The sequence below is a fragment of the Pempheris klunzingeri genome, chromosome 22, assembly GCF_042242105.1.
Source record: "Pempheris klunzingeri isolate RE-2024b chromosome 22, fPemKlu1.hap1, whole genome shotgun sequence".
In the NCBI taxonomy this organism is placed as follows: Eukaryota; Metazoa; Chordata; class Actinopteri; order Acropomatiformes; family Pempheridae; genus Pempheris; species Pempheris klunzingeri.
The window spans coordinates 1,406,908-1,418,996 of NC_092033.1; the positions used below are offsets into that span (position 1 = coordinate 1,406,908).

At 43.7% G+C, this 12,089-nt stretch overlaps 1 protein-coding gene across 1 annotated transcript in view; it reads left to right on the top strand.

Moving 5' to 3' along the window:
- LOC139221673 (calcium-activated potassium channel subunit beta-4-like) overlaps positions 1-9,921 on the top strand; it is a 24,501-nt gene extending 14,580 nt beyond the window's left edge. The window contains exons 3-4 of the mRNA XM_070853591.1: positions 4,917-5,044; positions 9,594-9,921. Coding sequence (XP_070709692.1) covers positions 4,917-5,044; positions 9,594-9,921 — 456 coding nt within the window. The remainder of the gene's footprint in view (positions 1-4,916; positions 5,045-9,593) is intronic.
- The last annotated feature ends 2,168 nt before the right edge of the window (positions 9,922-12,089 follow it).

Genomic DNA, 12,089 nt, shown 5'->3' on the forward strand with positions numbered 1-12,089 from the left:
AACACTCTGAGCCTGTCAGTGGATCAAACAAGCTCTTTTAGTGGACCTACTGTGATCAGGTGCAGTTGTCCCAAACATCTGTACAAAAACAGTGCGCTGGTTTACTGTCAATCAACTGATCAGATCATTATTTCAGCTCTAAACTGAACAAGTTATGTAAGATGTGGTGGTCAAATGTTCAAAATGAACAAATGCTTTGTCACGTCGAGGTTTCCAACAAATAAAATCTGTGCATGTGCATGGGCTCAATGACCCACAGGTATGGATCAATAACCACATCGGCCCCTGCAGATCCACTCCGAGTGCTCTGCAGCAGGAGAAATCTCACAGTTTCAGATTAATTTGAGCCTCTCTCTTCCAGTTCCTGTCATTTAAAGAGCAAATCAGCACTAAATAATGTGTTCGGCTGTTAAATGGTGATCTGGCGTCGAGAGGAAGGAAAAGAGGAGATGAAGGCAGGTGGGTGGTTTCACTCAGCCAATTACTCGCCGACTAATTTCCCCATTTATGACTTGATTATGTTATAAATGTAAATGACAGGAGCGGCGGGGAACCAGAGGGCAGCGCCGCTCGGCTGACGGACGCCCCTCACCTCCGCTGTTTTAGTATTAACAAGGACCTCTGATCCCAAACCCATCGTTTAAAGACAGAGGAGGCAAAGTGTGGGGGACTGTTTTGTCATGTTTGTCCATGCGGGGTCGTCATTAGTGCAGAAACACAGCATACCAGCTGAAAAGGTCAGCAGAAAGAGCTATTAATTTGTGAAAGCGTGTGTTTCTTCAGGGGGGAAACGTAATGTAATCACCGAGGAATGACGGCAGCAAGTGTGTGTGTGTGTGTGTGTGTGTGTGTGTGTGTGTGTGTGTGTGTGTGTGTGTGTGTGTGTGTGTGTCCTGCTAACTTAAACTAATTAAGCGTAATGAGGCAGAGCTTCTGGAGCTCCAGGTGGGGGGGGGGGGGCGTCGGTGAGTCCCTGCCCAGCCAGGAGCCTCTGCCTCCCCCATCCTCTCTCCTCTCTCACATCCCTCCATTTAAATTGTTCTTAAAGAAATAATCTGTGACATCTTCCTCCTGACTTTAACTCTTCTTCTGTTGATGCTAAATGGAAAAGAAAGACCTTTTTTTAATCACACTTGATTTATTTTACTAGATTTGGCCTCAGGAGTCGAGGAAGTACTCAGATCTTTTACTCAAGTAAAAGTAGTAAAATACAAGTAAAACTCCTGCATTCAAATTTCTACTTAAAGGTCCCATATTGTGCTCATTTTGAAGGTCATGCTGGTGTTTGGAGGTCCAACCGGAGCAGGTTTACATGATTTAACGGAGGAAAAGAGAGCAGACGGTCTTTTCTCCTAGATACCAGTGACACATATTAATGTTGAAAAGACATGAAAAAGTGGATTTTGCATAATATGGGACCATTAAGTGCAAAAGTATTACCTTATGAATATACTTACTGTATAGTATATATCTTACTTACTTGATAAGTATATTATATTACTTATTCTATTATTTATTCTAAACAGCCGTTATATCGCTCTGCACACACACCAGACTACATTCACTAAAACAGGGATTTTAGAGGATAGTTACTTTTGTACTGCTGCCTTGATCAGTTAGTTTGTTTTTGCTATTGTGTGACTTTGGTGTTTTAAAGGTTTAGTTTAGATCCAACACAATAGTTTGTGTAACACACAATAACACAAACACACTGACTGATGGAGGCAGCAGCAGAGCAGCAGCTCCTGTGTCCTGTTCTCTAAAATCCCTGTTTTAGTGAATGTAGTCTGGTGTGTGTGCTGTTTGTGGTTAAACCAAAAGGATCTTCCAGGTCTCTCTCTGTAGGGATCCTTTCCCTGATGCTGTCACACACTTAGAATAACACTCTGAGCCTGTCAGTGGATCAAACAAGCTCTTTTAGTGGACCTACTGTGATCAGGTACAGTTGTCCCAAAGGATCACGTTGCAGCCATTGCAGCCCGTTTGGTGGCTGCTGGCTGAGGTGATCTACTGGACCAGTTCCAACACTTTTACTACCTACCAGTCACTCAGACACCAAGATATGTAAAACTAGTTAGGTGTTTTAGTTACCATTTAAAATGCTATGTCCACTGTCAAGTCATTTAAACCCACTTGAATATATGAATATCATCATATTCCTCTATTTTATTTACTGTTTTCATCAGGTTCATAACAACTTCACACTTTGTTTAATTGTAGCTACAAATCATAGCACTTGAAGAAGAAGAATCTGCCAACTAACAGCACGAACAAGAAAGAATAAATAGATCAATCACAAAGACAGAAGAACAACCAAAAACAAACCATGACATCACGTCTCATTTCCTCTGACTTTATTCGGGCCTTTTTTTAACAACACAAGCGCTGACAAACCGGATCCAAAAACCGCTTCCAATGCATCAGCGTGTCCCTGCTTTGAATATCAACAACCTGGAGTCACCACAGCACCTGAGAGCAGAATGTAAATGAGCGTAGATCTGGAGAAGCCTGCAGTCCGTCCGTCCGTCCGTCCGGCGAGCAGGAGGCCGAAAACCCTCCACATGTCAACACACTCACGCTGGATTGATCTCATTTATTAGGGACTAAATCACACACACACACACACACACACACACATATGTATGTAATTTGTACCTCAGCTTGTTGGCATGGCAACCGCAATCATCCAGCCGGGCGACCCACTTATGATGTCATCGGATGAGGCGTGTTTGATTGGCCGAGTGATGAATGGTGTCGAGGATGAATGGCTGCTGAGCTGAGCTGAGTAGTAAGCTGGCAATTACCTGAGAGAGAGAGAGAAAGAGAGAGAGAGAGAGAGAGAGAGAGAGAGAGAGAGAGGGAGGGATGGGGGAGAGAGGGGGACGTGATGCAATCAGACGAGAAAACAAATCCGGCAAAGATCCGATCTGATCTGATCTGATCTGATCTGTTTGGCCACACGAGCTCATAAAAGCATCTTTTCCTGCTGAGTGGAGGTGAAAGATGTCTGCAGTCGACACTGAGACACTGAAACCACCAGGAAGCACTGATGTCCTGTAAAAGTTCTCTATGGAGACATCTGGGAGTCTTTACAGGAGAACTCCACTAGTTATAAATCTGGGCTCTATTTCTGTACATCCTGGTGTCTGAGTGACTGGTAGGTAGTAAAAGTGTTGGAACTGGTCCAGTAGATCACCTCAGCCAGCAGCCACCAAACGGGCTGCAATGGCTGCAACGTGATCCTTTGGGACAACTGCACCTGATCACAGTAGATCCACTAAAAGAGCTTGTTTGATCCACTGACAGGCTCAGAGTGTTATTCTAAGTGTGTGACAGCATCATGGAAAGGATCCCTACAGAGAGAGACCTGGAAGATCCTTTTGGTTTAACCACAAACAGCACACACACCAGACTACATTCACTAAAACAGGGATTTTAGAAGGTATTTGCTGACCTACTTCTGTCTCATCAGTTACTTGGTTTTTGTTATTTTGTGACGTTCGTGTTTCAAACTGTTACTTCAGATCCAGCACAACATTTGTGTGACACATAATGGCACAAACAAACTAGCCAATAGAGGCAGCAGCAGAGCAGCAGCTCCTGAGTCCTGTTCTCTAAAATCCCTGTTTTAGTGAATGTAGTCTGGTGTGTGTGCTGTTTGTGGTTAAACCAAAAGGATCTTCCAGGTCTCTCTCTGTAGGGATCCTTTCCATGATGCTGTCACACGCTAACAACGATAACTTCTGTCACTTTCTACTCCAGTACTACATTTATTTAACAGCTGTACTTACTTTGAATAATTTGAACGTGTTGAGCTTTGGACTGATGCTCTGCCTCACTGTGACATTTGTTTTTTATATAAATACAGTTCCTGCTCTGGTCCTGATGGAGACACGTTTAGACACATTTCAGTGTCCCGTCTGCCATTTTGATGAGATATTGTTCGCTGTGTTGAGGTGAAATGTAGTTTAGGTCGCAATCACCACAACTCCCCCGCCACCCCCTCCTCTGAACCAATCACATCATCGTCATAGCAACAGGTTGATCCAGCCAGGCACCAATCAACCTCCTGCTACGAGAATCTCTGTGTGTGTGTGAGAGAGAGAGAGGTTATGTATGTTTGGAAGCTGAAACTAAAACTAAACTGAAGAGGAAGACAACGATGCCGACCCCCTCTGAGCCAATCAGCATCCAGCTCGTCGCTTTGTTTTGACCTTATTACGGCGCCCCCTGCTGAGTGACCACACTCCTTTTTAGAGACTGTCATGCTCCTGATCAATCTAGGACAGATAGATAATAAGAAACAAAGTGTACGGTAAAGATATCAACTTTGAGTTAAGTTCTCATGCAGCAAAAAACTGAAGCTTTACTTAGTAGTAGGTCCACTAAAAGAGCTTGTTTGATCCACTGACAGGCTCAGAGTGTTATTCTAAGTGTGTGACAGCATGATGGAAAGGATCCCTACAGAGAGAGACCTGGAAGATCCTTTTGGTTTAACCACAAACAGCACACACACCAGACTACATTCACTAAAACAGGGATTTTAGAGAACAGGACACAGGAGCTGCTGGTTTGCTGCTGCCTCTATTGGCTAGTTTATTTGTGCCATTATGTGTCACACAAATATTGTGCTGGATCTGAAGTAACAGTTTGAAACACAAACATCACACAATAACAAAAACAAAGTAACTGATGGAGACAGAAGTAGGTCAGCAAATACCTTCTAAAATCCCTGTTTTAGTGAATGTAGTCTGGTGTGTGTGTATATTTACATACTTTTTTTAAACGTCCTCATCTTATTTCTGCTGCAGCAACACCTGAATTCCTCCTGTGGGTGATCGATAAAGGATCGTCTCATCCCGTCATATGTTATTGAAGGCTGCAGCGTTGATATTGATCTGTTTTCTGTCTCTCAGTGTTCTTACGTCCCCCCCTGTGAGAGGGACAACCAGAAGAACAAGGACAGCGTTCTGTGGTGGGAAGATTACTTCACCAAAGAGGTCAGCAGCCAGGCCTTCACCTGCTTCTTCAACCAGCAGAGGAGGTGAGACACACACACAGGGAGACAGACACACAGACACACAGAGAGACAGACACACAGGGAGAGAGACAGACAGACAGGGAGAGAGACACACAGGGAGACAGACAGACAGAGACAGAGAGACAGACACACAGAGAGAGAGACAGACACACACACAGGGAGAGAGACAGACACACAGGGAGACAGACAGACAGACAGACACACAGACAGACACACAGAGAGAGAGACAGACAGAGACACACAGACAGACAGAGACACACACACACACACACAGACAGACACACAGACACACAGACACACACACACACACACACACACACAGACAGACACACACAGACACACAGACAGACAGACAGACACACAGACACACACACACACACACACACACACACAGACAGACACACACACAGACACACACACACACACACACACACACACACACACAGACAGACACACACACAGACACACACACACACACACACACACACACACACACACAGACACACACACACACACACACACACAGACAGACACACACACAGACACACACACACACACACACACAGACACACACACACACACACACACACACACACACAGACAGACAGACACACACACACACACACACACACACACACACACACACACACACACAGACACACACACACACACACACACACACACACACATGTCCGTTGTCTACTTGAAGGTGTGAACCAGATAAATTGGAAGCTGCAGATGTGTGATGCTGTGAAATTTACCTTAGTGACACATCATTGTTACCACGGAGATCACAGACGGCCTGCAGCATCACATGGGCGTCTCTTTTTTTTTATCACAGATCCTTTTTTCACTTCTCAATCCGCCGCCCGCGACCTTTTAGGGTCTTTTAGCTCCGTGTCATGACGGAGAACTTTCTCAGCTGTGGAGCAGCACGACGGGAGGATGTCTCAGACGCAGAGAAGCTCCGTCATCGTGTTTTAAGTTGTTTGTCGGGAGGTCGGCTGACAGTGGAGCTCGCTAAATATCTGCCTCTCTGGAACTACAACTCCCACTGTGCATTTCAGCAAGAGAACATTATACTTTGTAACGTCTTTTCAACATAGATATGTGAGACTGTCCTCTCTCCTTCAGTAAACGTGTAGGAAAACAGGCCGTTTAGATTTGGCTCCCATTATGATGTCATAAGGGGATCTGTTGATCACGTGACCTCCTCCGGCCCCACAGGAAGTGCTCCGGGCTTTGAGCCGTGTGACTACAACAATGGCGTCCGTCATGTGACACCGTTGGGCCCAAAGAGGCTTTATGTCTCTCTTTATTTGTCTCTCCATTGTTTTTGCAACATTAAATCACCAAAACATAAAACAATAAAGCTAAAATAAATGTGTGACACACTGAATCAACAGGAACATTAAATGTGATGTGAATGTAATCAATTAATTAATAAAACTAAGGCAGGTTGAAAGTTTATTACCAATAACTCAGTGTAGAAATACTGAATTATAAAGAAACCATTCGATTCTGCGTCCTGAGTTATTCTATTTATTACTATTCTTTGATATATTCTGTAAACCCAGAACCACTATATATAATTCATATTCAATTCAATCAACATAATTTCTTAAAAATGAGTTCATGCCTGATTGATTGATCATGTGAAGATTGTTTGATTGATTAAAATGCAGAAAATACAACAAAAAAAGAAGAAACAACTTTTCTTTTAAACAATAAAATTAATTTATGTAATTTTCTTAATAAAAAATACTTTTGAATACTTACAACACTCAAGTGAAAAACTTGACTGAACTTTTATAGTTTTTATCCACCGACTGATGATAAATATATACCAATATCAATCAATATAATCAATATAATCAATATCAATACATGTCCTCACTCTGAATGTACATGTTGTTATTAGTAGTAGTGGTATTATTTGTATCATTACTTTATTCTTATTCTTTTGGAGCTGTGTGTAACAAAAAGCAATTTCCCCCTGGGGATTATTAGAGTAAATCTGATTCTGATCAATCAATCAATCAATCAATCACAGGTTATTAATACAGGCCTCTACAGCGGCACTAAAAAACAACCCTAAAATATATATAATACATACATCTAACAGTGTAAACATGAAAACCAAAATAAAATAAAATGTCACCAGGTATTAAAATCCAAACACCAGAATTTATGAAGAATCAATAAGTGAAATGATCCAGAACCATCAGATCCAACAGGGAGACGTTCTGAGTTCAGAGTTCAAAGTATTCGTCAGTACTTTTACTCTGGATGTGAATAAGACAAGAGGAGTAAGAGGAGAGTTATCAGCCGATCAGAGTATTCAGGTTACGTCGCCTCGTTTCCTGCTGTGACCGAAAACTGATGAGACGGAGAAGAACGAGAGAGAGGGGAGAGAGAGAGAGAGAGAGAGACAGAGAGAGAGAGAGAGAGAGAGAGAGAGAGAGAGAGACAGAGAGAGAGAGAGAGAGAGACAGAGGAGAGAGACAGAGAGAGAGAGAGAGAGAGAGAGAGAGAGAGAGAGAGAGAGAGAGAGACAGAGAGAGAGAGAGAGAGAGAGAGACAGAGAGAGAGAGAGACAGAGAGAGAGAGAGAGAGAGAGAGACAGAGAGAGAGACAGAGAGAGAGAGAGAGAGACAGAGAGAGAGAGAGAGAGAGAGAGAGAGACAGAGAGAGAGAGAGAGAGAGAGAGAGAGAGAACAGAGAGAGAGAGGAGAGAGAGAGACAGAGAGAGAGACAGAGAGAGAGAGACAGAGAGAGAGAGAGACAGAGAGAGAGAGAGAGACAGAGAGAGAGAGACAGAGAGAGAGAGAGACAGAGAGAGAGAGAGAGACAGAGAGAGAGACAGAGAGAGAGAGAGAGAGACAGAGAGAGAAGAGACAGAGAGAGACAGAGAGAGAGAGACAGAGAGAGAGAGAGAGACAGAGAGAGAGAGAGAGAGAGAGAGAGAGAGACAGAGAGACAGAGAGAGAGAGAGAGACAGAGAGAGACAGAGAGAGACAGAGAGAGAGAGAGAGAGAGAGACAGAGAGAGAGACAGAGAGAGAGAGACAGAGAGAGAGAGAGACAGAGAGAGAGAGAGAGACAGAGAGAGAGAGAGAGAGAGAGACAGAGAGAGAGAGAGAGACAGAGAGAGAGACAGAGAGAGAGACAGAGAGAGAGAGAGAGAGACAGAGAGAGAGAGACAGAGAGAGACAGAGAGAGAGAGACAGAGAGAGAGAGCAGAGAGAGAGAGAGAGACAGAGAGAGAGACAGAGAGAGAGAGAAGAGAGAGAGTGAAGAGAGAGAGAGAGAGAGACAGAGAGAGAGACAGAGAGAGAGAGACAAGAGAGAGAGAGACAGAGAGAGACAGATGAGAGAGAGAGAGAGAGACAGAGAGAGACAGAGAGAGAGAGAGAGACCAGAGACAGAGAGAGACAGAGAGAGAGAGAGAGAGAGAGAGACAGAGAGAGAGAGAGAGAGAGGAGGAGAGAGAGAGGAGACAGAGAGAGGAGACAGAGAGAGACAGAGAGAGAGAGAGAGAGACAGAGAGAGAGAGAGAGAGAGAGAGACAGAGAGAGAGAGAGAGAGAGACAGAGAGAGACAGAGAGAGAGACAGAGAGAGAGACAGAGAGAGAGAGAGAGAGAGAGACAGAGAGAGAGACAGAGAGAGAGAGACAGAGAGAGAGAGAGAGAGACAGAGAGACAGAGAGAGAGAGAGAGAGAGAGAAGAGAGATGAGAGGAGAGCAGAGAGATCTCCTTTAGCGTGTCGGCTTAATCCTCCTATTATCCACAGGCGGCGCTTCACCTGTGTGACCTTGGCTGGTTTTATCTTTATCTGTGCTATGCAGAAGCATCGGGACGAGGGAAACGCTGCCTCATAACTGACGGCCCGCTGGGACGCCACAGATGAGGAGAGCAAAGAACCGGAGCACTCGAAGGGTTTTAAAAAGAAATACATTAAAAGAAAGGTGGAGAAAAAGTGCAGGGAGGTTAGAGATAAATATTCTGCTGGTGTCCTTCAACAACTGTTTGTTCTTAAATAAGAACTGATTCTTCTTCTGTGACTTTTACTACAAACAACAAAGTGAAAATACTTCTCAATACTTCCTCGTCTCCTTCCCTCCATCCTTCCTTCCCTCTTTCCTTCCCCCTTTCCTTCCTTCCTTCCTTCCATGTTTCCATATTTTGTTCTCTCGTCTCTCCACCCTTCCTTCCTTATTGCCTTCCCCCTTTCCCTCCATCCTTCCTTCCATGCTTCCTTATTTTGTTCCCTCATCTTTCCATCCTTCCTTCCTTCCTTTCCTCCTTCCTTCCATGTTTCCTTATTTTGTTCCCTCATCTCTCCATCCTTCCTTCCTTCCCTCCATCCTTCCTTCCATGCTTCCTTATTTTGTTCCCTCATCTCTCCATCCTTTCCTTCCTTCCTTGGTGGAGGTGGAGCTCATCTTGAACTGTTTAGTATCAAACTGCAGCTGATGTCGTTTCTAAAAAACAGAAATAATAAACTCCACTCTTACTAATTTTGTCTTCACTTTTTGTCCTCTGATTTCAGGCCCGACGACGTGTTGTGGCGTCGCTCCCACGACACCAGCGTCCTGCTGCACTGCGTCCTCTGGCCGATGGTGTCGCTCCTCCTGGGCACGCTCATCGTGCTCCTGACGGTGTGCGCTCGCTCCCTGGCCGTGCGAGCCGAGGCCCTCCAGAAGAGGAAATGCTCCTACGAGGTGTGCCAAGACCTGTCCTCCGTGCCCTCGGACCGCCGCGGCAACAACAAGGCCGAAGACCCCCTCGCGACGAACTCTGACCCCGAACTGTCGTCGCCAACAAGGACCCTGCCGCTGTTCGCGGTGCCGGTGCGACGCCGCGATCGGGAACACTAAGAGGAAGCAGGAAGCTGTTTTCCCGTCACCAGATTGAATCCGTTAGGATGCTGACGAGCTGGTGGGCGAAGTCGACTAACTGGCTGAGGACGCCGCCAACAGCCCACCGCTGTCTGGCGTGGTTTGTATGAAAAACCAGGGGTACGAACACAGGACGAGGGGGAACTCCACCCTGCTTCCTGTGGATTTCAGCACCTTTCCCCTGATTTAAAGCTCAACAAACTCTGCTGAGTGGAATCTTCTGGTTATAATCAGACGGTAGTGCTGTGATAGACGGTACAGTGAGTCCAACATAAGGACTGACACATGCAGCTGCTCCTAACTGTAGCTCTTCTGTTCACCTAGTTTTCCCTTTGAGTCCCAGTAGCCATAACTGTTGATCAATAGAGAGCCAAAGTCCTGACTCCTCCTCAGGCTAGCCTCCCCTCCTCCTTCCTTCCCTCATCGAGGCTTTCTTCCATCCATCTTTCTTAAAAAACAAACATGTACGTCACATGTTAGAATATAAATCAGTGTCTCTGATTGCACAATATTCATTTGTGAGCTTCCTTAGCATCAGTGTCTTATCATATCCATAATATCCACCTGTGCGCTCTTAATGTTTAATCTATACACCTTTTCAGTTGTGATGTCTTGTTCTGTATTCATATAATTATTTTGCTGTCTTATAATCAGCGCTGAATGAGGTATTCAGATCCTTTTACTCAAGACAGTTACCTAAAAATAGTCTCAAGCAAAATGCATTTAAAGTCTCTAAAGTAAAGAATTATTATTCAATGATGCGTTAGTGTGAGAGAGCAGCATGAAACTGTTGGAGCTGCTTCAGGTGGAGAACTGCCTTAAATACAGTTAGATGGTTTAGAGAGGAGAGAAGTAAAAACAATAGATAAAAATCAGAAGAAACACAATATTAAAAACAGCAGTAAAACACTAAATGTAATTTTTTTTAAAACAAAACAAATGCAAACATGTAAAACTAATAAACAGAAATAAGTTAAAGAAAACAGTCAGTTTGTAATATTTCACTCTGAAATCACAGAAAAAGTAGAAAAATTCTCCAAATAGACACTTAAGAAAGGAGCAGTACGTCAAAACTGCAGGTAAATTAAGTAATTAAGTAAAAATACTTGGTTTCTTGCTTGTAAACAAAAAAAGAAAAGGAAATGGACAAATAGCCGACAAACAGAAAACAGGAAAAGGGGAAATTAGAAATAGCAAACAGGAGACTGATTGGAGGTGAATTTGAATAATTGAACTGACTTTATCATTTATTTATGTATTCAAATGCACCGTTGAGTCATCAGAGGAACCATCAGAGGCTCCTGGTTAATGATGTGAGAGTCTTTGAACCACGAAGGTGTTTGCAGACAGCAGGAACCGACCACAGGCCCTGATGAACTTCCCTTCAGCTCAAACCAGAGCAGAAACCACATCCACGTGTGGAGGTGGAGTCGATGTGACGGAGCCAACAGTTTAAAAAAGTAGAGACGCACTGATTAACGGATCAGAAATTTAATTGGTAACTAATCTGAGAATTAAAAACCGTTTCCTGGCTGCAGCTTCTGCATGCTGCTTTTCCTTTGAATGATTTTAACATATTTTTTATTGATTTTGAGGTTTTGCCTGTTGGTTGGACAGATTAAACATCGTGAAGGAGTCGCTTTGGGCTCTGAAATAAGAGTTATTAGTTAGAACTACATTTTCCTCATTCTACTTTTACGTAAGAATGATTTTAAATGCAGGACTTTTACTGGTATTTTTTACAGTATTAGTCCCTTTACTCGAGTTAAAGGATCTGAATACTCCCTCCAGCTCTTCCTGTCATGAACTATACAGCAGCCATGTTAAAACCGGTCGTATTTCAAAATCTTGTAGCTCCACTGCTCCTGTTAACTGGCAGCACGACGACAATCCTTCACCTTTTACCTGATGCTCTCCAGCCGCTCCTCTGGGTTTTAACACGCAAACTAAACATAAGGGAGAAATACTGAATCCTGTTAAAGCTTTAGCCAGACGGTCACTATTCAGCTATTTACTTCTGGTCCCTGTTGAATGTTTTAGTTACAGGAGTTAAATCCAGTTGACTCCGATGTAGGATCAGCTGTCAAAGTAGATTATTTATCTGTTTTATTATTGTCAGTTTTCAGTTGTAGTTTGGTTAAGTTTAG